Source organism: Desmodus rotundus, chromosome 3 (genome assembly GCF_022682495.2).
Source record: "Desmodus rotundus isolate HL8 chromosome 3, HLdesRot8A.1, whole genome shotgun sequence".
In the NCBI taxonomy this organism is placed as follows: domain Eukaryota; kingdom Metazoa; phylum Chordata; class Mammalia; order Chiroptera; family Phyllostomidae; genus Desmodus; species Desmodus rotundus.
This window is the reverse complement of record NC_071389.1, coordinates 189,862,357-189,887,675: the sequence shown is the minus strand read 5'-3', so window position 1 is coordinate 189,887,675 and position 25,319 is coordinate 189,862,357. Positions and strand designations below refer to the sequence as shown.

The window sequence follows — 25,319 nt, the reverse complement described above, 5'->3', positions numbered from 1 at the left end:
CGCTACTGTCTCTCCTTCACGGGTGAGGAAAACCGAGGCTGAGCCATAGTGACCGGTCCGAGGCTCCCGGCAGTGCTACAAGGTGGACATGAGCTCACGCCTATGCCACTCTGACTCCAGGGCCTGTGTTCCCTCCTGCCCAGGGCTCCTCAGCCTTGGCAGTAAGGCCATACTGAGCTGGGTCATTCTTCGAGGTGGTGGTTGTCCTCTGCACTGCAAGATGCTTAGCGGCATTCCTGGCCTCACCACTGGATGCCAGGAGCTCCTCCTGCCCCCGACTGTGACACCATAAAATGTTTTCAGACACTGTCAAACATCCCCTGGAAGGCAAAATCACCCCTAGTTGAGAATTACAGCCTTACACTATGTTTCTGCAACCGAAAAACATGGTATTAAGAACACATAAAACTTAGTACACTCCCGTTCCTAACAATTATACCCTTTCATCAACAAACAGACACTGGTGTTGGAATGCAGGAAACGCTGGGGAAGGGGCACATGTGACCCGGAGCCGAGGCTACCAAACCACGTGTGCATGTGTCTTCTGTGGACGTATGGGGGAGTGCAGGTATACAGGTGTGCACGTGCGTAAGGGCATCCACACTCTTATGAAGACACTGTTTGAACAGGACCACATTAGCAAACTGGAAAGCAGTAAATGAGTAGTTATGAGACTATTGTCAAGACTTACGGGGGGTTGCTCTTGTGCCTGTGATTTTTAATTGGGTGCCTTTTTCATGCTGATCAGATATACACAATTTTTGTTGATGCCTAATACCCTGAAGTGTGCAATCCCAGGGAAACGGAAACTCCACTGAGTCTGCTTATTGCTGTCCTGGGAGACACAAGGTAGACGTGACGCCTCACACACTCTTCCTGCAAGTGCTTTTCTCTTACCTGGTGAGGACGGCCCGTGGCCCCCGCGCCCGGGCGTGCATCTTATCCAGCACCATGTGCTTCAGCTTCTGATAGTACACGGGGCCAAAATAGATGTAGGCCTCCAAGGGCTCACTGGAAAACAAGGTCAGAGTTTTGGGTTAAGAAACTAAGTTTGGGCTAGCAGCAAATAGCCTTTCCTAGGTCTCCGCACTGGCACGCCCTTATGTCTGTGAATGGGTTTATGATTGAGCCAGAGAATGATTTTCAGTCTGTGGTAAATGAAGAGGCTAGATATGAAAATATAAAAGTGCCCTGGATACATTAAAAGAGACATTGTTTAACTAGGAGATAAAAAACGTAAACAGCTTGTGAAACAGTGTGTAAGGGACGGTGCCCCCTTCACTGCTCACTCTGGTCAGGCCAGCATCCGTCCTTGCCTGGACAACTGCAGATAATCGTCTAGTTGGTCTCCCTGCTTCCACTCTCCTCCCAAAACAACCTGTTCTTCACATAACGAGCCAGAGCGATTCCTTCTAAAATGTGCATCACAGCAGGGCATTCTTTTGCTCTAAATTCCCCATGGTTTCCCATTATACTCAGTCTATATCGCCCCAAATTTTGTATACAGCCATAAGGTCTAATATTATCTGACTCATTTACTATTCCCTTTGTCCATTGCTCATTCTACTCCAGCAACATGGGCCTCTTCCTTGCTCCTCAAATGTAGCTAGCATGCCTGCCTCAGGGCCTTTGCACTTATTGTCTCCTCTGCCTAAAACATTCTTCCGGCAGGTATTCACACAGCTCAAACCCTTCACTTCCTCAGAGAGACTTTCCTGATCACCTAGCTAAAGGAGTCCTCCTCCTCCTCCAGCACCGCTATGCCCACGCCCTGTCGCAACTCTTACACTGGTCCCGCTTTCTTCGGAACACTTACCGCCATTCGGTATCACAGCTCATACTTATTGTTTCTCTGACTATTGTCTGTCTTCTGCACAAGCAGCAGACTCAGCAAGACAAGCACTTTGCCTCCCCTGTCACTAATGGCCTTGCCTGGCAGGTAACTGGTACTCAGCAAACGTCTGTTACGGCTCACTCAACCAATCTTTAGAAATACTGTAGTGACAGTTTAAAAGGAGTGAGTATTTAACTGCTCTGGCAGAAGAAAACTTTTCTTAAGTCTGGAGCAAGGGTAGCCAGGGGATCGATGACTTTACAATTTTTTTACTGCCCCAGAACTTCCTTTCTGCCAAGAAATAAAGCATCTACCATGTGCCATTTAATCCATACAGCAATCTGGGGAGGGAGATATTGTCATTTCTACTTTTAAGATGAAGAAATAGACACAGAGGGTCCACAAGGTTAAACAAGAGCTGATGAGTGATGCGGGAGGATTCAAATCCAGGGCTCTCCCTGCCATGCCAGCCAGTCTTGAGCCAAGGAAATTTGGGCCAAAGCATCATGTAGAGTAGAAAGAGCAAAGGAAGCAAAAGACATGGCAGAGAGGCACATAAGTGCGTTTGTCCCTGCGTGCTTGCTATACCTTGTAATAGTTTCAGCGTCGCTAGCAAGGGCTTTTGCAGCTACCAGGCCATTCCGCTGGCTTAAGCACAACCAGACTCTTGGAAGACCCAGAGTGGGGTGGAAGATACAACAAACAGGGTGTCAGGAGACCCTAATCTCGTCTCAGTGTGTCATACGGTAATTACGTGACCCCTTTAGCTCAGTTTTCTAAGTTGTACAACAAGGTGGTTGGACCGAGTTTCTTTCTAGCTCAGTAATGAATGATTCTATTCCTCCATAGTCTGGTTGCTCATGGCTGAATTCATGGAACTCTGTCACCATCCCATCATCACATGAATAAAGCCATATGCAATTTTCCCTGCTAGCTATGCTCAAGAATGTGACGGAGGATGAAGTCTGGTGGGTGAGTATGTTTGCAAGCCCTTTGTGGGGCTCTGAGATAAACGGGAAAGGAATGAAAACACGGGCTGGGGGAGCAGCGGACGGTGACGTAGACAGACGCACCCCACAGCTGTCTATAGGAAGCAGAGCATAACCCATTCAAATCATTCAGTAAAATTATGTTCGGAAGGTCCACCAAATTGGTTTGTTGGATTTGCATGCTTTCTGGGCAACTTCTGCATTATTGCTGGATGAGAAGCAAAGACTAAGATGATCAGTTTAGCAATGACAACTGTGTTTTCTGAAATGGACCTTAGCTATTCAAACCATTTTTGAAATGGACCGTTACTCTTTCCCTGTAATGTGACTTTCTATAACATCTCAAGTATGAAACACCTAAATAAATCCGTATTATCATAGTCTGGGTAAGCCATTTTAGAAGCACTCGATCGTTTTAGCAGATACAGATTGGGACTGTCTCAGCCACACTGGAGAGCCCGTGTGCAACGCCAGAGTCACACTATGCGTTCTCCCAGGTGCTCCCACACTGGTCTCCCTGGTGAGTTTCAGGTTTAAAACTGCAGAGGCATGGAACGAACACTCTGTCCCACAGTTTCATCGGGCATAACAGTACGTAAGTGTGTCTTAATTTCAACAACTAACTCGATCCTTTAAAGTCATGTGCAAGTTGAGTTTCCAAACCTTGTCCTTCACGATAATTTCAGAGACATCTGTTCCCCCGGGTTAAAAGGAAGACCTGGCGTGCTCCACCTGTGTGACCTGCTCTCCCCGCCCCCACCCTCACCTCAGGCTGCACCACTGCCTCCTCGCTGCACTGCAGCCAGCTTGGCCTCTTCCAGGTGCCGGAACGTACCAAGACCTGTCCCTTGTAAGGTGTTAAATATGCTTTTCCTCTGCATGAAATGCTCTTCAAATGCTCAGTTCTTCTCATGGCTCACATCTCTGCTGAAATATCTGCCTCCTCACAGGGGTCCTCTAACCTACCCTTTGTCTTCACTCTGGTGAGAGCTATTTGTACTTGTATTACTTGTTTTCATTCCTTTGTTCAGCAAATATTTATGGAGTGCCCACTGTGTATCAGGCTCTGAGCTAGACACTGAATAAAACAGTAAAAACAGACAAGCCCTGCTCTCATGGAGGCTACATTCTACGAGGGGAGACAGATGATAATATTATGTAGTATTGTTACACAGTGAATTTGATAATGATGAATGCTACAGAGAAAAAGAAAGCCAGAAATGGGCAATACTGGATTGTAGTGTTCAATGAAGTAGTCAGAGGTAGGCCCTGCTGAGAAGTTAACTGTTATCTGTTACTTTTTAACATCTAGCAACAAATCTCAACAGTCAGCTGCATAGGTCAGGGACCACGTCCATTTTGTTCACTGTTACAAACTTAGTGCCTAGCTCATGTTCAGTATTTAACACATCTTTAGTTAGTGAGTGTGCGAATGTTAGGCCTCAGGCCTGCTGACAGCACTAATTACCTGATATTCACCATATTAATGCACAGCAATTTCAACAACTAAGGGAATTTTCATTATATATAATTAATTTGTTCCTTAAAAGTTGTGTAGAAATGCTATTTTGGTAAATTCAATATTTTCTAATTTTTAAATGTTAGCCCCACTAGTAAAACAGCACTTCTTAATTTATCAGTTTCCTAAATTTGGATTTTCTTTCCTCTCCTCCCTGTTTTATTGAGTTATATTAGGTTGGCCTGAAAGTGTGTTTAGTTTTTTCTGTACAATGGCTCTAGTAGTGCGTAGTTGTCTTTAACTTCATTCAAAACAATTTTGTTAGATTGAATTGTGACAGCTGCCATATCAGCATACCTTAAAAGAAACTTACCAAAATTGTTGCATATTTTATGTAACCAATATTGAAATGGTTACACAAAAATTCACCAATTTTGGTATATTATGCTTTATTATTTCAGGAAGGGTAAAAATACAACTGAAATGCAAAAAAAGACTTGGGCTATGTATGGAGAAGGTGCTGTGACTGATCAAACATGTCAGTGCTTTGCGTAAGTGTCTTGGTACTACTGACATTTTGGCCAAATAATCCTTTGCTGTGGGCGGGTCTCACGCACGGGAAGATGTTTACCTGCACCCCTGGCCTCCACCCACTGGAAGCCAGAGCGGGAGACAGCGGACATGCTCAAATATCCAAACCCATAAAGTTATTGGGGAAAATGAAAAACGTGTCTTTTATTTTACAGAGAAAACTAAACGGACTTTTTGGCCAACCCAATAATTGACAACATAATATTATGCAAGTTTAAGGTGTACAACATGTTGATTTGATACATTTATATATTGCAAAATGACTACCATCACAGCATTAAATAATGCCTCCATCACACATCTGGATTTTCTTATATCAGATTTCTTAAAGGAGTAAAGCTGAGTATCTTAAGGTCTCCTACCTCTTATCCTAATAAATTCAAACTTGTACTTTAAAACATCTGAACACACACTTACTTACCCTGTGATGCCGGATGTAACATAGTCTTTCCCTAAGTAGTTATAACCGTGGCGAACGAGGTCTTCACATACATCCTTCACTTTACTGCCTCCAAAAGCGGTGCCGTAGTGGAATCTGCCATCTAACACGCCTGCCTTGCCGGCCAACAGCTCAATTAACTTTCCCACCTGTGGGATGTGGACAAATAAGTGAGTCCCTTCCTGTGGTATAGAAAGCATGTTTGTTTATTTAGACATGGACTATTTCCCCAAAGAATGATGAGACTACCACAACTACTAAGAGTGATCAATTAACAGTAAATATTTCTCACTCTCTCACTGTGTGGCCGACTGCTGGAAAAGCCTGACAGATGTGATCTAAGTCTACGCCTCCCCAAACTGCTACAGGACAGGTACTATTACTTGACTTTACGTACGAGGAAACCGAAGTACGTAGAGGTTAAGCGACTTTCTCAAGTCATACAGCCAGTCAGTGGTGGAGTGAGGACTATAAAACCCCCGCCACAGAAAGGGGCGTACATTAGGTTTGACACAAGCGGTTCTTTCTGCTGAGGGCAAGTCTGCCACTCAGGAGGCTGCTCTCGAAGGCCAGGGCAAACCTGCTCCACATGCTCTCTGCACAGGACAGCCGTCCAGCACTGTCGGGGGCTAGGAACCTACTTACTTGCTAGGGGTCAAAGGGCCCTTTCTAAAAATCAGTTTCAAGGTCCCATTGCCTCCACTAACTACAAACCAACTGCCAGCTTTCTTCCTCCAAAGCAGTACCTCTGAAAAACGTACTGACCGTCATTCGTGACGGGAAGCCGTGTGGGTTCATTATGATGTCCGGACAGATGCCAGAATCACAAAACGGCATGTCTTCCTGAGGGACGATCAAACCACAGACACCTGGGGGAGAGATTGCACACCTTGTAAAGCAAATTGGCAGAAAGGAGGAATATAGTGCTTAACTGGGATCTCCCTGCCTCTATCTCCATTTCTACTGCTCTCAAACCTTCCCATGGTCTCTATCGAGAGTAACAAAAGCAACTTCCAACAATCCTGCTAGACAGGCAGTTCAAGAATGGCTGTCCTTGCAGAAAGGCATGGCAGCCTGTGGACTGGCCTGCTGGTACGACCCACCGCGGTGCTGTCAGGCTGCTCGCCCAGCCTCTCGTGCCACCGAGATGGGACAGCAGCAGCTTCACTGGGCCCTAGCCCATAAGCATCCCCGAAACTCCAGTCGAGAGCAATTTCACTCCTTGTCAGCTTGGCCATGACCTGCTACATGTTGTGCCCAAACCACAGGACTCCAGGTTCTCTGACCACCAAACACAGAATGGACTGAGCGAGGGGTGTGTGAAACTGTGTTTTCTCAACCTGTGACAAGAGGTTCTCGTGTGTGGCTGATGAGCTAATGGGTGTATGTATTAGCTGCAGAGAGCTGGCTGGCTGGCCAATTCTTGCCAGGGCTTCACTGGCTGAGTCTAAAATGCCCTAAGGAATTTTCATTCCTATAACTTGTAACACACGAGGAAAGTGATCTTTGCTCGAAGTTGTAAAGTTGAACAATAAAATTAAAGACCAAATTACTCTTGAAGAAAAGATTAAAATTAGAAACGTGTTCTAAGAGTAAAAATACAACAGAGCAAAACCCTACCAATTGCAGGGACACTAACAGTTTCCTAAATTAACCGAGCTTTACTACTCCTTTCGCAGTATTCTAACGTGGAGGGAATTTCGTTGCTTAAATCCTTGGTAATGTCTCTTATTTCCTTTCCATGGTAGGAGGAACAGGGGTGTAATTTAGATTGTTAACCACCATCTATATAATTTAGAATTGGAAAACTAGTGTACAATGGCATTGGACCAAACAAATGCTTTTGTACTGAGATAAAATTCCTTTTCCCTTGTATATAAATTATTAACTATCTGCAGCTATTGAAAAGAAACTGCTCTCAAAGAAAATTCTCATTGCTCAGTTTGATTTCTACATAATTACTCAAAATATTTTAAAATAAAATTTTTGGGATGCACTATAATCATCAAGAGCTCAAGTCTAAAGTAAAAGTATACCAGGTGCCTATTCAACACTGGTTATTAATATTCTGACTTTTAGTGGCTGGTAATAATATGGTAATTAGGTTTGTGGAGTTAAATTCTTGTGTATGTAGGTATTTTAACTGGCTTTTTGGTTGAAATTGCACTGTTTATTACAAAGAAAGTATGCTTTCCTACATGAAGAACAGAAACATTTAGTTTGCTTTATTTCAAATTCAGCTATAATGTATTAGAATTTAAATCAAGCAGAGTGTGTGACCCTTCTGTCTTCCCTCTAAAAGTCGATCCTGTCCACACTGAAATTATCTGATACAACACTGGGACTACTGGGAAATCTCTGAAAGAGAAGAAATTGTAAATCGAGGTGCACCACAAACAACGTTGCTTGGCCGTGAACAAAATGTTACAAACAGCAATTCCTAAAGAGGCTGGTCCTGGGATGTGCTTGGGTGAGAGTGTCACTTGGGGGGGGGGGTGAGGAGATGGAGGGTCCGGCTCTATCTCTTAAAAGCAAAACCAAAGAGAAACTTCAGCCCTCTTTCAGCAGGAGCTCACGGGGGGATGCCAGGGGCGGCTCAAGAGGAAGCCGCTTGTTCACCCTCTAACAAGAGAAGGTAGCAGTAAGGGGCAGGAGGTACCAAAACCCAGGGAGGAAGCCTGGCATACTTACACTGGAGGAAGGTAAGGAGATTTGCATTTTGCATTTTCAATTCTAGCCAACAGGTTAATTCCAGCAAAGGTAACTTCATTTTGTTATTAAAGTGAAAGCCATGCTCCTTCCCCTGAAATCTGAATCTGTAATAACTCTGCTTGAAATCTGATTAATATTTAGCACAGAGCTTCCTTTTTGGGAAGTTATTTTCTTATTAGTCCTTTTTTGACATTGCATTTAAAAATACAGAAGTAACTTTCAGATTTTTCATTCCAGTATAGAACTGCTTTGGCCACATCTGAATCAAGGGCACCTGTAAGCCAAAAATTAAATCTTAGCTAACTTAAAATTACTTTAGGCTCTGAAACCCTTTTATATGCCAAGATGGTTCCCATAGCAGACAGCCCTGTGTTGTTTGTTTTGTGTGAAAGTGAATGATAAAAGATCCATGAAATCGACACAGAAAGCCAGAACAGCAGAAAGAACTGAGGGCTCTCCATCACTGCGGCTTCTACCCTCTGCTGACTTGCAGAACAATGGGAGCTACACATCCAACTGCAGATCTAACACAGCTGTGCATTTCATTAGATGAAGAGCACTAGTGACACAAGTAAATAATTAACTTATTCTGGTCCGCTGACTGTGCTTATGAGACTAGTCATAGCTGACAGATTTTAATACAAGTTAACACAAAGAAACCATAATGAGCTTAGAAGTTAAAACAAAATATTTAGACAGAATTTGAAGATCTCGAATCTCAAATTAGACAGATGATTTTAAAAAGTCTGCATTTTACTGAATTCATTAGGGGGAGAAGAGAATTCTCAATCTTAGAACCAGACTTTTTTTTTTTAACGGTATTTCTCTGTTTTAGAATTATTCAAATCCTTAATCAAAGCAGGAAGCTTTCTTTTCTTATTTTCAAGTGGAAAATTGTAATTTGTTTTCTCCAAGGACAGAGCATAAAATCTCTTTCTATATTTAGAACTCTTGAAAGTTACAGTCACTTTTCTTTAATGCTGGTTTAAAAATGCAAATGGTATGCAGTACGCCTCAGTGTGTTAAAACACTCCCTGGACCCTTGAAAAGGGGATGGACTACGAATAAACCATATCTAATGGAAGCTGTTGTGGAACAATCACTGATTCATACCTTAAATGCTGACACAGCATTTCGGATTTTAAAATAAAATCTCATCCCCTGGCTCATGCGGGTGTCCCAGCCCCACTGCAGACAGCACAGCCTCCTCCTGGCAGGGAAACGCAAACACACCCCGGTCGCAGGCCCAGGAACAGGAACGCACTTAGAGGGGCCACTGGGAATTAGACCACTGATCGTACTACAAAGCTTTTAACGAATGAAAATAGAGACGAAGGAAAAATTGGGACGTAAAAAGAGCATAAAGGTTCTACAGATACCCGGTCAAAGTAAAATATTATTCTATCACCGTCTAAATTTCACGTGGTAAAGGTGAGAATTTAGGGAGTCTAAGGAAACCACAAGTCTGACCACCAGGCCACGCAGGAACGGCAAGTCTAGGGACCCACTGTTGCCGCACCTCAGTGCCCCGGACACCAGAAGGTCTCACACCAATGTGTTATTGCTAGTGCCATGGCCTAGCAGAACAACATATAAATCATTTCAACAACAGGTAGGCCCAGCAAAAGTCCATAATCTGATGAATCATTCTTAGAAAGTATTTCTATTTATAAACAGCAACTGGCTTGTTCAAAAGTCATTTCTGGCATTTTATTTTTTAAGGTTGTTTTAGTATAATGGTCCTATCTCAATTCAAATAGAAAAAAAAAAAAAGAAGGTAAGAATGTAATAAAAAAAGGCAAGAAAAAACTAAAGCATTCTGATACCATATCAAGACAGGAAAGCAAGTGGCATGTGCAAAAGACAACTATAACAACATTTTTGATACAAGAGCTGTTTTGATGTGATTTCAATGCATTGAGAACTGATCAGCAAATGGTTTTCTACTGTGTTGCCCGCCAGGTCTCATTTCAATACCACATTCTGTTTCACTTTTTAACTTAAACTTTTTTCTTTAGCAAGTCTACCTTCCATGTATAACCACTTTGGGATTAAATGTACCACTCTGAGGTTGATATATTCTCTTACTCTTTTCTGAGCGAGGAAAGAGAGAGACTCATTTCCCTTCATCACCAAGCACATGCTGAGTGACGAGTGCTGTGCTGGACATGGGGACAGAAGAGGCTCAGGGATACAACTCCTCTTGAGAGGAGTCCTACACAGATTAATCGGACTCAATATTGAAAATGAAAACATACAATTCAGCCTGCTACATTCTAATGCTCCACTTTCCACAGCTACCCATTAGACAAGGCCATTTATTCTGCAGTTTAGCACTCGGTATGAAATGAAGGGCGAAACGATGCTGTGATTCTTCGACGTCAGCCACAGTGCCAGAAGAGGGCTGGCGTTCGGTAAATCAGTGATCACTCTGCAATGCCTGGTCTTAGTGAGGTTCATAAACGCGTATGTGTGTGTGGGGTGGGGGGGGAGGGGATGGCATCTGTAAAGGACATCACCTCACAGGCTCTCAGATCTATGTAGGCCTGAGGTCAAGGAATCATGTGACCTTAATTTGACTCTGGGTTGTTCAAGCGACATTGTTGTTTCCTGGGGGGAAGCACCACTTTCCAAGGAGCCTTACTTGTTCAGTCTTTGTAATGGGAACAATTAGCACCTATTTCATGAGTAGGTTGTGTCAAAAGAACAGATGAGAGGTACTAATGTCTGAGAGGTACTTCAAGGTCCTTAGAGAAAGGCAGCATCTAAACCCAAGGAATTATTATTACATAAGAAACCTAATTATTCTCAGCAGGAAGCAAACTAGCACAGCAAAGCAGACCAACTTAATGAATGGAAGAAGCGAGTGCAGTTGCCCTGACTTCGGCTGAAGAGGCTGCAAAGCCGCTCCCTCCGGCTAGGCTGTGCAGATGATTTCCTGCGGTCAGGACGGTGTCACCTATTAACTCAAGAACTTCACAGGATGTGGGCTGCGGATTTCCAGTGTGGAGCAGTTTACCGCTGATGAATATAGTGGCAAATGGGGCCGGAGGAGCAGCAGGAATGCTTTCAAGTTTGTTCGTATTAAGCAAGAAATGTTTTTGTTCTGAATAAACTCACCTCCATAAGCCTTTATATATTCATAAATGCAAATCTCTAAATCAAAACGTGAAAGCTAACACAGGTGGTTACTCCCTTTCTTCTTTTCTCCCTTTCCAGTGATTGAATTAACCTCTTTTATTTTCTCACCAGCACCTTAAATAATCCCAAGGGGGATGGGAGGAGACAAAAACTGTTGAATCATATTAGCTTTGTTCTGTGGTTGAATCACTTCCAGATCTATCACATCACTTGCCACATCCTGGTTGACATAATTTTAATTTGGCTCTTCCTTACATGTTAACAGATAAATAATGCATAAGAAAACTTGATTAGCTTTCTTATTAAAACATCACTCTGAATGAGAGGAGGCGCTAGAAGACAATACAGTTTTTACATGGCTTTCCCATGAGCAGCTGAATGGTCTGATGTGATAAATTTGCATAGTCTGAAGCACACAAAGGGCTGATTAATTGAAACCCTTACAATGCTCCTGGAAGCAGCTATTGTAAAACAATAACCATAGGAACTTTACAAAATACACACGGTTGAATGTGTCAAGAGCTTAATAAAATGTGTTGAGGCTACACTATTTGGAAACGGGATTGGGGATTTTTATTCTGGGCCATAAAACACTAAACACCCTAATTTCAAAGCTTTAGTTGGATATTTACTGAAAGGTCAGAGGGTTACTGGCTAGCTACTGAAGTCCAAAATTCGTTCTTAAAATAGAAAATTAAATAAAATCTCCTTACGATAAAGGTGTCTATATAGACAAAATAATCCTGATTTCTAACATTAAAGTAACAGCTGGCAGAATTTCTTTTTGGACCCAAACTCTGCTGGATCGTTTGGCATCACACCCCTTATCTTGGGGCTCACACTGTTAGCTCCATTGGTTCCCCTCCCACTTAGAACCTTTCATTCAAGCAGGATCAAGCAAAGTAGAGAGCCAAAGACATCCCCACTCTGAAGCTTCAGTCAAGCGGAGAGGATTTTAGAGGGTCTCAAGTACTACATAAGTACAAGGTATTATTATTATTACTTCAAATCAGAGCCTTTTCATTCTCTCGATTTTAGAAAACACAATCTAGAAAAAGGATATAAAGGAAGGCCCGGTAAAACCAAAGTTTTTACCCAAACCTTGTTTAACAAATAAACTTTCCTCTCAGCTTTCTGCCACACACGAATTAACATTTTCCTACCTCCTAAGCCTCTTCATACCTTCTATATAAAGATTCCCTAATGTGTTGGAAAGTCAGGGTAGGTTTTCATTTCTCCTAATAAACAATCAAAATCTTAATAAATTAATTCAGCAGGTTGTTGAATAACTTGCTAAATGCAAAGTGGAAACAAGCGATCTTATAATGGAAATTTTGTTGAACATAGAGGGTCAAAGATGAATCTTCCAAACAGTTTTATCTGTAAAAAAACCTTATGAACCGAAGGTACACTGAACCATTCCACGAAAAATCTGCATTTTGATAAGACTACACCTCTATTTTAAAACGAAGGTTGACTTTATTTGAATGAGCTGTCTGAGGATTTAGGGGAGATACCAAGGAGTGCATGCCAGTATCTCAGATTTGCAGTTATTAAGAAGCTTCTGTTTGCCAGGACACTCGAGCTGAAATACAGTTCTTCCTCTCCCTAGGAACGCTGTTTGGCATTGCTGCCCAGTTCTGTGATCTACAGGACCTCTGTTGAGGTGCTAATCCTCTTTCACATGAGAGACTGAGAACTGTTCTTTCAGGGAAGTGATATATTGCTTCCCCCCCACCCCACATCAAAGGAGTCTACAGTTTCCTCCCTCATTGTGAATGCAGCAAAAGAAAGAGGAAAATATATATAATAATCTCGTTTGCCTAACCAATGAAATAAAACTTGGAAATTCCTTAAGCTGACAGCTAATTTTTGTTAAAGAATTAAAAAAAAAAAAAAAGAGTAGGAAATCTGCTCACCCCTTTGAAGCATCAGAAAAAGCAAGGCTCAAGATAAAGATGTCTGCCTTTGATGAGTTACCTTCACATAGAACGTATTATACCGAAGTTCAAGAGGCTAGCACGTTGTTTTGATTTTGATAAACGGTCTAGTTCTAAACATGACTCCGATCCCCCTCATATATGGACGTCTCTTCCTATCTTTAACTCTTTCTATAAATGATCAAGAAAGAATATGAAGAGAAAACATGAAGAACATTCTAGAGGCATGTTCTACTCTATTTCCCTCTATGGAGCATCATTGTGCATCTATCAGAGCAGTCGTGGCTTCACTCTAAGGTACTAGAAGTCTAGAACACTTGGAAAGGAGATTAAGACTCCGGGGTCTTAATATTTATCTCCAACTGAAATTAAAACAAAACTAAAAAACTTCCCTTCCCTTATAAACACACAACAAATTCACAACTTTGGTGCATAGAAGGTTATTACTAAATCATCGCACGTTTCCCTGTACTTTGTAGTCTACTAAAGAATAAACTATTCTAAAGATTCTTGGTCAAAGGCCCTTCTGGGGGGAGCTGACCCACTGTGCATTTACTGATAGGTCTTCAAAAAGACCCAAAGGAGGACTGCACTTTATTAAACTCTGAATCTCGCACTAGAAGACTGCATTGGAATTCCCTTACCTAAGAAGCGTGCTGTGAGTCCTGACTGCTTCTCAAGCTGGAGTCGTCTTTATGTGAACCGGGACACTGTCTTTAAGAAATACTTGCTCCTCCCTGCACACCTGGCTCTCTGCTTAGTCATCCTCCACTCCTGAGGTCACAGAAGGCAATGCTGCTTATTGGGTCTATCACATTTTTAACAGGTCCTGATCAAACACTTTCACTCCTTCGGTGGGACTTATCTGATCAGTTACATCCAATGTTTTCTTATCACAGGGCACTGATACTGATCCCCAGCTACTTGGTACTGAGTCTCCTGCTCCAGTTCACCCACCCACGCTGTCCTCTTCAATCTTCCTGAGCTCTTCTATAGCACACAAACCACTGCTGTTTAGTCCCCTCGTCACATATACTGCATTTAGCCACGAGTTATCCTAGCGCCTTTGAGTGTCCGGGCTCGAGAAGCATTGACACTCAGGTCCGCGAAACGAGTTGTCAAGTCTCCTCTGATTGTCAGAGAGGATATGTTAAGAGGCGTTCAGCGCAGAAATTCAATCTGTACACTACACATGCGCAAAAATAATCTCTAACAACAGCTCCGTCAAAATCAACTTTTAACAAAAGACAAAAGTCAGGCGATCTGCAGGGCCACGCTGCTTTCTAAACACCAAGAATAACAGATTTAACGCTCTAACTGGAGGGGAAAAAGAGGTGGGCACAGATAAACTAAATCAAAATAACCTTTACACTTTTCACATGTGTCAGCTTGCAGGTGGTGTTAAAAGAAAAAACAGTATTTCCAAACAAACTCCATGTCAAGAGTGAAAACTAAGGCCAACTAACTAACTACCTACCTGCTGGCTTACGCTGGCCCGTATCTGGGCCGAAGCAGAAACAAACCACTGCAGGATCGCGGTGTGACACATAAACCCCGAAAATTCCCAACACTATGAAATTTTATCGGCTCATTTCGTGACAACCACAAATAGCATACATCCTGCTGTAGATTACACTCTCCATTTCATTCACATTTTACTCGCCAACATCCAACTTTAGGTCTGATCCAGTCCCTCTCCGGCCCCCACAGGAAAGGGCGGGGTTGCTGCATGGCTCCTTAGAGACACTGCCCGCTGGGCCCACCGCACGTGACCGCGGCTCACTGCCACTGCTCCTCCTCTGGTTCCCACCACCGCAGCTGGCCCGATGAACCAGGAGGACGGTCAGACTTGAGGGCTCACATTCTTAACAGATTTTGAATTTTAACTATGACTACTAAAACCTGACCAGAAAATAAAGAAGGGGGTGGGAACAGTGTTTTACAATGAGTGGAGTTTAGAAAGGAAGAGATACCTGAAAACCAAGCTCTATGTGAGGAGTATGTGTATTTATAGGAGAGTTTGGCTGGCATTTCTGCAACAGGTATGTGGGAAATAGTATTTACTCTGGATCGGTGGCTGAGAAGTGCTACATAAAGCTGTTTATCCAGGAAGAATGGGGATTTTAAGAAGATGACAATCTTAAGGAGGAAACAGAAAAGATAAATTAAGAAATATTAGTATGGGGTCAGTCTCAGGAAAAGGCTATATCTTATCCAAGGGGAAATCTCAGGGAAAATGGCAATCCAGGGCACAGAGTGGTAATGGGATATCAGAAGAGAAAGCCATCTTATCCAAACTTAACAGAATAGGCAATGCACTTAGAATCAATAAGCTGAACTGGAATCCTGACTCTACTAAGCTGTGGCAGGCACCTCTCTGAGCTTCAATTTCCTGGGTCTAGATATTAGAACCAACAATACCAACTAAAAGGTTAAAGGATGGAATATAGATGAAAATGCTTGTAAATTAATAATACACAAAAGGCAAAATGCTATAAATTTACATGCAGATGACTCCGAATTTTATCTCCAGCCTTACCCTCTCCTTGAAGCTCCAGACTATCCCACTGCCCACTCAACACCTTCACTTAGAGTCTAATGGGCACCTCTAACCCAAGGCCCAAACTCCCAACCCTGCCCAACGCGAAAAGAACTATTCTGTCCCCAGTCCTCCCCAGTCCTCCTCATCTTGGCCAATCGCATCACCAGCTGATCAGGCCCAAACCTCATCTTCAGTTCCTGTCTTTTCCTCCCAACATCTCAGCTATGGGCAAGTCCTGCTGGTTTTAACTCCAGACTATATCCAGAATCCATCACTTCTCTCTCATTTTCCACTGCTGCTACCCAGTTCAAGCCATTATTCTCTCTTGCTTGAACCCTTGCAACAGTCTCCCTGCTTCCCTCCTTGGTCCCCCCTCCAATCTGCTCTCCGTACAGAACCCAGGGTGATCTCTAAAAAGAGTAACTTCGATCTTATCTCTCCTTTGCTTGCACTCACCATCCAACAGCCTTGCTGGCTCCCATCACACCCAGAACGAAGCCCAAACCCTTTTCTTTTGGGCACAAGGACCTGTAGGATGGGCCCCTTCCAGTTTCTCTCCGCGCACCTCACACCACGCTCCTCCTCAGGCACAGGCCTGACCACACTGGCCTTTTTTCTGCTTCTTGAATACACCAAGCTCATTCATGCCTCAGGGATTTGAACTTATTTCTCCCAGGTTTTTGCTTGGCTGGCTCCTTTTCACCCTTTAGGTCTCAGCTCCAATGGCACTTTCTTCAAGAGGCCATTCCCGACCGTCCCTCTAAAGCACACCCTCCTACCCCACACCAGTCACTCTTTCACACTGTCCTTCGTCCACAGCCCTTATCGCTACCTGAAATTGTCTGCTAGGGTTTTTCTTTACTGCTTTTCTGTCTCCTCCCCCAAGAGAACATGAACTCCAGGAGGGCAGAGACCCCGTCGGTCTTGTTTACCACTGTATTCCAGCATCTAGAACAGTGGCTGGCACATCTGAGACACAAAGTCGCTCTGTCATTGGTGCCCTCATTTACCAAGCTTAAAACCACAGTCCCTGTGGCCCCTTTCCTCTCTTTATTCCTGCCAGTCAGCAAGCCCCATTGCTTCACTCTTCTGTGCCTGTCCCCTCCCAAATTCATGTGTTGAAGCCTTAACCCCCAGACACCTCAACAGGTGACTGTATTTAGAGATAGGGACTTTAAAGAGGTAATTCAGGTTGAAGAAGCCATCGAGTGGGCCCTAACCCAATGTGACAGGTGCCCTCGTAAGAAGAGGGAGACATACCAGCATGTACTCCTGCATGGAGAAAAGACCGTTCGAGGACATAGGGAGAAAGTTGCCATCTGCAAGCCAAGGAGAGAGGCCTCAAGAGAAACCAAACCTCCCAATCAATACCTTGATCTTGGACTTCCGGCCTCCGAATTGTGAGACTATAAGTTTCTGTTGTTTAAACCACCCAGCCTGTGGTATTTTATAATAGCAGCCCTAACAAATTAACAGAGAGCTTTTTAACCTTCTTGGAAAACATTTCCAGGGCAGACAATATGAGACTGCTCATGGCCTTGACTGCCCCAGGCTCTGCACAGCGCGCCTGAGGGCTGCAGGGATCTACGTCTTAGCTTATCTGTCACCAATTCTTAACACACTGGGAAGCCAGGGCTCAGAGAACCACCACCACGGTTTGGGGCAGGAAGAGTGGGGGTGCTATAAAGAAAATCTTCTGGGGGAAAAAGTGGTCCAACAGACTATTGATCACGTAGACAACTGTTGAGAGGCTGTTGATGGTATTGAAGAATAGTACTATGAATATGAAAAATTAAGCAAATAAAAATATGAGATTATTAACTTCAAAAAGAATAAAGTTATATAACAGGAAATACACTCAACAACTGTTTGGTGTGGAAGTGAACAATATTTATGTAGTAACAATAATGGAATCTAAATAATTAAGTAATCCAAAATTTTAATAAATTGACGCTGAAAGTGGAGGTGGAGAGTCTGGAAGAGTGGTAACTAAGTGCTAAGTCCTGCTACATATCATATAGTAGGAAATCAATATCTAAAATAGATAAATGAATATATAGTTATTTAGGAATATCACTGAGATATGAAGATAAAAATGAGAAAAAATTGCTTCTGGGAAGCAAAATTGGAAGAAAAGCAGAGACTGATGTTTTTCAGTACAACCTCCCCCTTTTCTGTACTATTTTACCTTCTTAAATCATGTGCATTTATTATTTAATAAAAATTATACTTAAAGGAAGTAAAAGTTATGTTCAGTTATGGGTTCTATGTCATTCCTTCCATTACTCTGTTAAAAGCTTACACTATCTACTTTTTTGTTTGGCTTTCTTTTTTGCTCAATCTTTTCAATAAATCTGATGAAGCTGTAAAAGAAGGAAATACCAAGGGAATCTAGGCTAATCAGAAGGTTTTTACCCTTGGATTAAAAGCCATCTGGAAAAGGAAAACTAGCAAGATAAACTCCTCACTGCAAGTGAAAGGTCACCTAAACCCAGGAGGACTTCTTTCGATTTCGTCCAGAGCCCTACAAGTCAGAGCCCCCCCCCTCCCCCCCGAAGACTGAACAGATAGATCTTCTCTAAAAGCTGCTGTTCTGGGTCATTTCAAGTTAGAAACCACTCCTGTCAATGAACATTATCCGTATCACATTAACAGTCTGAGTAACGCAACAGCACAAAGACCGACATTTTACCAGCAGTCTGTATTCACAGGAAATTACTAACCGAGTGTGTTTCTCACTTTCAAAAGCAGTGCTTTGTACTATACATACACACGCTCACATGTCATGTACCAAAACCTATGTGAAATCAATCCATCAAGAGTAGAGAATCTGTCCCTTTCCATTTCCCCTACCTTCAATGCACTCACATATTCAACCATCGTCAACTATCACAAATCTGCTACGAGAGAGGGTCTTTAAGACTTCATGAGAATGTGAGGACATAGTCCCAGTCTTCAGAAAGTTTCATAGAGTGAGACCACAGTGGATGATCACTGAAGTGTATGCCAGCCTTCAAGGCTTTGTACAATACTCTGATGGAATAAAGCACAAGGATTTGGGACCTGCAAAGTGTGTAAACTGATTCAGAATAGAGATATTCTCTTATGGTGCGCATTTTGGAAAGCTTTTAGTGCCAACATTTTATAAGAAGACAACAGGTCAAGTAAAATAGAGGCTGTTAACAGGGTTATGGTCATCCCAGAATGACTTAGGAGTACATCTCAGAAACTGTCACGACCAAGAGAGAAACAGAAACAGTTTCAATGTAGAGAATTTCAATTGTCACTGGCATGCAGCAGAAAGCACTAGAATCTCAAGATATGTTTACAAAAACTCAAAAGGTAGTAAGAGTTAACATCTTAAAAAACTGTATAAAGCAGAGGTGTCAAATTCACACTTATACATGGAACCAATTCTTATAAAATATTGACAGGGTAAAATAATCCTGCATCTGTCAACTGAACTAAAAATGCTTTTGATGAAATAGTCTCTTAGCCTGAAAAACTTTGATGGACTGACAACTAAGGCTGGATTGATAGGGCCAAACGAATTGTAGTACTGGATACACTTACTTGGCAAACAAATAGTTAAAATCAGCAGGATCCCAATGTGCAGTTACCTTCTAACCAATCAATTACAAAGAAGATACCACTCTAATAATTTATAAGCAAAGGTGAGATTCAAGGTTGAAGAGTGGAATGAATCTAACCCCCAATGTTCACGATCATTGCTATCCTTTCTTTGCACTTACTAGGTATGTGCCAGGCACAACGCTCCTTGCTTAACAGTCAGATAGTAGTTGAGTTAAAGGGCACACAGTTTAGCGGGGCTGCCAGGGTTCAAACACTAGTTCTACTACCGAACTGGGGACCTTGGGCAAGCTCCTAATCTCTCTGTGCCTGTTTCCTCATCTGCAAAATGCAGATGATAATAGTCCTACCTCCTGGGACTGTGTGAGATGCAAATGAGTTAGTATTGAGTGCTGAGACACTGCCGGGCACACAGTTAGTGCTAGCTAACTTCTATGCTAGCTACCGCTGTTGTTCCTAAAACTAGCAAGTAGCAGACAGAGCCAAAATTCAAACCCCAGGGCAAACTTACCCACTCTTAAACAATACATATGTATTGACTAAAAGAGAACCTACTGATGATGAATTAATTGACAGTGACAAAGTGCTCTGGTTTTTGAAAATAAAAAAACTAAACCACAAGTGGGTGAAAACCCTATCTAGGAGAGGGAATGCGTGCAGGGGATGAAGCACTGCACTGGAGTCGGGGACCTGGGTTCTTACACCAGCTCAGCAGCCCGCTAGCTGGGCGCGTGACTGCCCACTTACCACGCAGGGCCTGCACTTCCCTATCTGTTACACAGAGGGGCACGTGATGCTGAGGTGCCTTCCTGTGCCAACATCCTCTGATGCTGTGACTCAACAGAACACAGAGTAGTTCACATATGTACCTTTCACAAAAAATAGGCATTACTATGAGCTTTTTAAATAGCTAGCTGTGCTTCAGTAGCTACATCACCTAGAATGTATTTATAGTTAAAATTCTGGCCCAAGGAGTTGCAGAAGGAAACGAATAGCATAGAGAAGCAATTCTACAGTATATTTTAAATGTTTTTAAAATATAACCAGGTTAATCTGAGAAGTAAAACAAGAATAATTTTGATAACAAGGTAATAATTTTTCAAACATACTAAATTTTTAATAGGGGAAAGACATAAAACATCTCTTACCTCTGTGGTTAATAAATATTTTAGTATATTCAGTTTTATAACCAAGTTGAGAAATGAAACGATTTACCTTTTTGCCCATGACGACTGCTGAATTTGTCTCCAATCTCTGGACGCCTTGTCTGTCTCAGCAGCATTTTGATCAGAAAAGCATCTTCGGCATTTGAAGATATCATCACTTTTTCAATATATGAATCCGTTGCCCCTTTGTAGCTAGTGTGAAGAGAAAATCAACAAAACAGAGTTTTCAAACTGCCATCTGTGAACCTATCACCTCCAGGCCATATTTTATTTAGTATCTACTGCAGAATATTTTGACACTCCCCTTTTGGGCTCTGAAAAATGACTTTCATTTTCAAATTAAATTCAAATTTTACAATTTCCCCTTTCTAGTCCTAGTTTAAAATGGCTAACATTTAATCTTCACTACACATATTATTCACATATTGTTATTCCTGTATTATAGACAAGGAAAACTGATGCTCAGAGAAGTTAAGAACTTGCCCAGGACATGTGAAGTGGACCTGATTTGAGGTGATGCCTGTCAGACTTAACTCCAACTTCTTAGCCACTTTTATTGACTGAATTTTCCCATTATGGATTTTTTCACACACTTTGCCTCTTCTAGCTGTTTTCCATACAACAAACCTTGTTAAGAGTCCACTCTATGTCAGGTCTTTGTAGGCTCTGGACATACAAAGATTAAGCCGACGTGGCTCTTGCCCAAAGGAACTCACAAGGCAGCAGACAGAGTGAGAAGGGAAGTGCAGTGAAAACAGCACTGCAGGGAGCAGGGAAGCCCCAGGAGGGACAACGGTGAGCACCCCTGGCAGACGGGCATGACAGCGGGGGTGGCGAGGGCAGGCTGTCAAGGACTGCTTCATAGAGAGGTGGCCCAGGGGCTGGGACCTCACCAGCGGAGGGGCATTCAGGCAGAGGGAGCAGGCGGAGCCCACGCTAACGGCATGAAGGAGGACGGTATGATTATGGTTTGGAGAGGAAGAGACAATTTACTAGAAACATGGGGCCCAGTGTGCAAGGGGCTATGGAGGTACGACAAGAATGATGGATAGTCTTGTATGTATTATTATTATTTTTAATCCTCACCCAAGATATGTTAATTGATTTTAGAGAAAGTGATGGAAGGAAGGACAGAGTGGGGAGGAGAGAAAGGGAGAGGGAGATGTGTGGTGGGATGGGGGTAAGGGGGAGGGAGAGAGATTGAGAGAGAGAGAGAGAGAGAGAGAGAGAGAGAGAGAGAGAGAGAACATCAATTTGTTGTTCCACTCATCGATGCATTCATTGATTGATTCTTGTATGTATGTGCCCTGACCAGGAATCAAACCTGAGACCTGTTGGTGTACAGAACAATGCTCCAACCAACTGACCCACACCGGCCGGGGCTGACTCTTTCCGTGCATTTCCAAAGCATAACCAATACATACGTGATGGGCACATCTTTGTACTGGGGTTGCTGCGGCACGGTGCTTCCTTCCAGAGGAATCTGAGTTACTGTGGGCATGGATTTATTTACAAGCACTTGTTTGTTTTCTACCTTCTCACCTAAGAAAGTACGGAGGGTTAGACAAATTGTCATCATCCATGCGATATTCAAAGATTCTTGGGGTAAAAACTATGAGATTAGACTTAGTCTATGAAGTCTAGACATGGGGGAAAAAATCGAGTCCATATAGTGGGAACTAGCGTGTAGAAGGGCTCGTTGGTAGTTCTGCAGGCCCAGATGAAAAAAATCATCGATTCGGGTTACAGTGTGCATAAAGCTAAGAAACTGATTTAGAGAACCCCATTAACAGGAGAAATGTCATGTCAGTACGTAGCAACTTTATATTATCTCTAAGGGTGTTAGAACGCATTTGGACCATTTACTTTTATTAATAGTTATTTCAACCAGTAAATAATAATAAGTCACTGCCAAGTTGGGCAAAAGAAATCAAAAGACTTCTTTGATTTTCCTGCTGTTCTCATCTTTGCTTTGCACCTTTTCTGGGGAAGCTCAAAGACCAACTACTACAGTCCTGTCACAGCGCTCATTTCCCAGCCACATGGCCTGGGTGGAGAGTGAGAGAAAACGTCTAAGAAATGAAGGCAGCCAGGAGGGGAAGCCATGCACTGCGTGGCTCAGGGCACCACAGCACACGCAGTACTTGCCACCCACGCACCACTGTGACAAGGTCATGCAGACTGCCCTCTACGAGTCTCCCCCACCCGGTCCTTCTCATCACCTCCCCACAGCTCCTGGCGCCTGGTCTGCGGTGGGAGCTCTCAGTTGGTCCCCCTCTATTTTGACCCCCCTGCTACTCCTCTCCATGTGGTAGTCAGAATGATCATTTCAAACAGCATAACTGACCCTATCATTGCTTTTAGGGTCATAATGAAAATGCTAACATGCCTACAACCCCCTGCCTCCCTCCCCCATTTCTCTCTCTCTAGACTCATGTTCACCATACTCCCCAACACTCCATTCACTGTCGCCACACTGGCCTTCTTTCAGATCCTTTAACTGTCAAGCTGCAGGAACCTGCACAAGCCCTTCTCACTGCCTAGAACACAGTCCTGCTCCCGTTTCATTGGTCAACTCCACTCATCCTTCACATCTCAGCTCACTTCATGGGAAGACTACGCCAATCTTCCTGACTAGGGTAAACACTCTTGCTATAAAATGGCTTCATAGCTCGTTACATGATTCCTTAACCTGGTTGTAATTTGACCTATGTTTGTGTGTGCTCCTCTGCTCAGTGTGTTTCCCACACTAGCCCATAATACTCATAAGGGCAGGGGCTGTGGGCTGTATCAACAAAATTCATTATGTACTTGTAATTATGATGGGAGTCACACTTCTTAGAGGCATTAGATTGGTTCTAATGATAGAAAGTCAGTCTGTAAGCGAAGCATACAAATGATGAAATACCAGTGTAGATGCTGGACCATGACCTTCTTATTTTAACTATTTCCTTAAAGTGGATTTTCTATGATTCAAAATTATAACTAGGAAAGTATAACTAGAACAGATTATTGCTAAGTAAAAACATATGCATAAAAAGAATAGAACGAAATTCACCAAACAGTGACCATACTGGCTGTTAGGATAGTGGTTTTACAGGTTGTTATTTTTTCTATCCCATTTACCAAATATTCAGGTGTATTATTTGAATAACTTTCATAATTTCAAAAGGCATACATTAAAATTTTTAAAGAGTTTTACCTGGGGAACAAATACCATCTGCGTCTAAAATTTCATGCCGCCAGATGGGTTTCCTTGTGGCAGCATCCAACATCGGCCCCATCACTTTATCAAAAGTCTGATTGGTGTATCGTTTCAGTGTACATTTAGCGTTTTTATATACAAGGCAACGCCCAAAACCTAAAGTGAAACCAAAATGGGCATCAGAACCACCAGAAATACAAAACTATGAGAAAACACAGGTTTGGGTTATTTAACAACCTCCTTCATTCTACTTCCCTTCTCCCCCTACCACAATCTATATTTGGATAGTCCGGGATGGGCCAAACCAATTAACAATCTACAAATTTAAAGAATGGCTCCGGACTTCTCCCCTTACCTATCCATGTAAACACCAGAATCTCTACCACCATTTTCAGCACGGACTATACATACGCTGTCGTGTTGGAGGAAGCTAAGTGTCACTGTGGTTCTTTTAGAGCACAGAGCCACAGGATGTGAGAAACAGAAAGGGCCTTAGTGATCACTTGGCATAACCCCTCTAACTTACAGGCACTGGTGCCAAAGAAATTAAATGGTCCAGGTCTCCCAGGAAGTTGGTGGCAAAGTTGAGACAGACCAACTCCACTGATCAGCCGGGATTCCTCCTACATGTCATTTTGCTGCATAACTTTTGCTAACCTTCTCTGGAAAGTTTTCCTCTTTCTGATATTAGCAACCAGAGGAAGTCCCAAAGAAGTAAACAAAAAATTAATTTTTTTCCAAAGAGCACAGAAAATGAAAAGAAACAATCAAATGATTTTAACGACAGAAATAGTTCATCTCTGTTCTGAAGATCGGTTTACTTTGATTATATTTTTAGATTACATTTACCTAGTGGATGAGGGGAAAGGCCTGAGATTAACTAACAATCTAAACAGTAATAAAAATAAGCAAAAGGAACAGAAGAACACCTTTAGATGAAGCAAAAAACTCAACCTCTGAATCCCACAAAAAGGGTCATCAGCTATTGAGTTCCCCAAAAGAGCTGTCATTCTTTCAACACTAAATATCATTTCCCAAGACCCTGTGGCTGCATTTCTTTTACCTTCCCCAGTTTGGTCAAGCAGTTTTTCTTTTCTTTTTTAATTTTTATTGAATTCATTGCTATTTTTCCCAAGCAGCTATTTTAAACTCAATTCTCTCTGTAATCTCCCAGGATATACTAAGCCATGTCAAGAGTTCACTTAAGTAGGAAAATGTTTTGGGATCAAATGCTGGCTATTACTGACAAAATAAATGCATGGCTGTGAAATGCTTCGTCTATAATTCTTCAGCAAAAGCAGAGTACTCTCAAGAAACCTAAGAATAGGAATTTAGAAAATCAATCAGGGAAAAGTGGATTTCTAAATAAAATTTCAGTGCTCTCAGGTAATTTTTTAAAATATGAAGGTGACTGTTCAATAAAACAACACATTTCTACAAGTGGATGACAGATGAGACATTTGTGTGTCTTCGAAAAAGGTCTCAGTCACTACGGCTCCTAGTAAACTGTGTATGGCCATCATAACCTCGGCTCAGGAGCCAGCTGCTTTGGAAACATTATATGACTTCAGATTTTGTACAATGGCCATTAACTGCAAAATGCTGGAGTGCAGCATGAATCTGAGCTGCATGAAATCAAGAAGTGTTTTCTTCTAAGGGTAAATGGACATTGTGTTTACAGGTGGTAGCTTAACAGTTAGTGAACAGTAA

General features: G+C 42.5%; 1 protein-coding gene across 1 annotated transcript in view; it reads right to left on the bottom strand.

The window, feature by feature from the left end:
- The window catches only part of POLR3B (RNA polymerase III subunit B), a 109,707-nt gene that overhangs the window by 7,952 nt on the left and 76,436 nt on the right, over window positions 1-25,319 (bottom strand). Inside the window, exons 21-26 of the mRNA XM_024579476.3 lie at window positions 23,607-23,765; window positions 21,829-21,946; window positions 20,454-20,596; window positions 6,078-6,181; window positions 5,295-5,461; window positions 898-1,011 (exon numbers count right to left, since the gene is read on the bottom strand). Coding sequence (XP_024435244.1) covers window positions 898-1,011; window positions 5,295-5,461; window positions 6,078-6,181; window positions 20,454-20,596; window positions 21,829-21,946; window positions 23,607-23,765 — 805 coding nt within the window. The remainder of the gene's footprint in view (window positions 1-897; window positions 1,012-5,294; window positions 5,462-6,077; window positions 6,182-20,453; window positions 20,597-21,828; window positions 21,947-23,606; window positions 23,766-25,319) is intronic.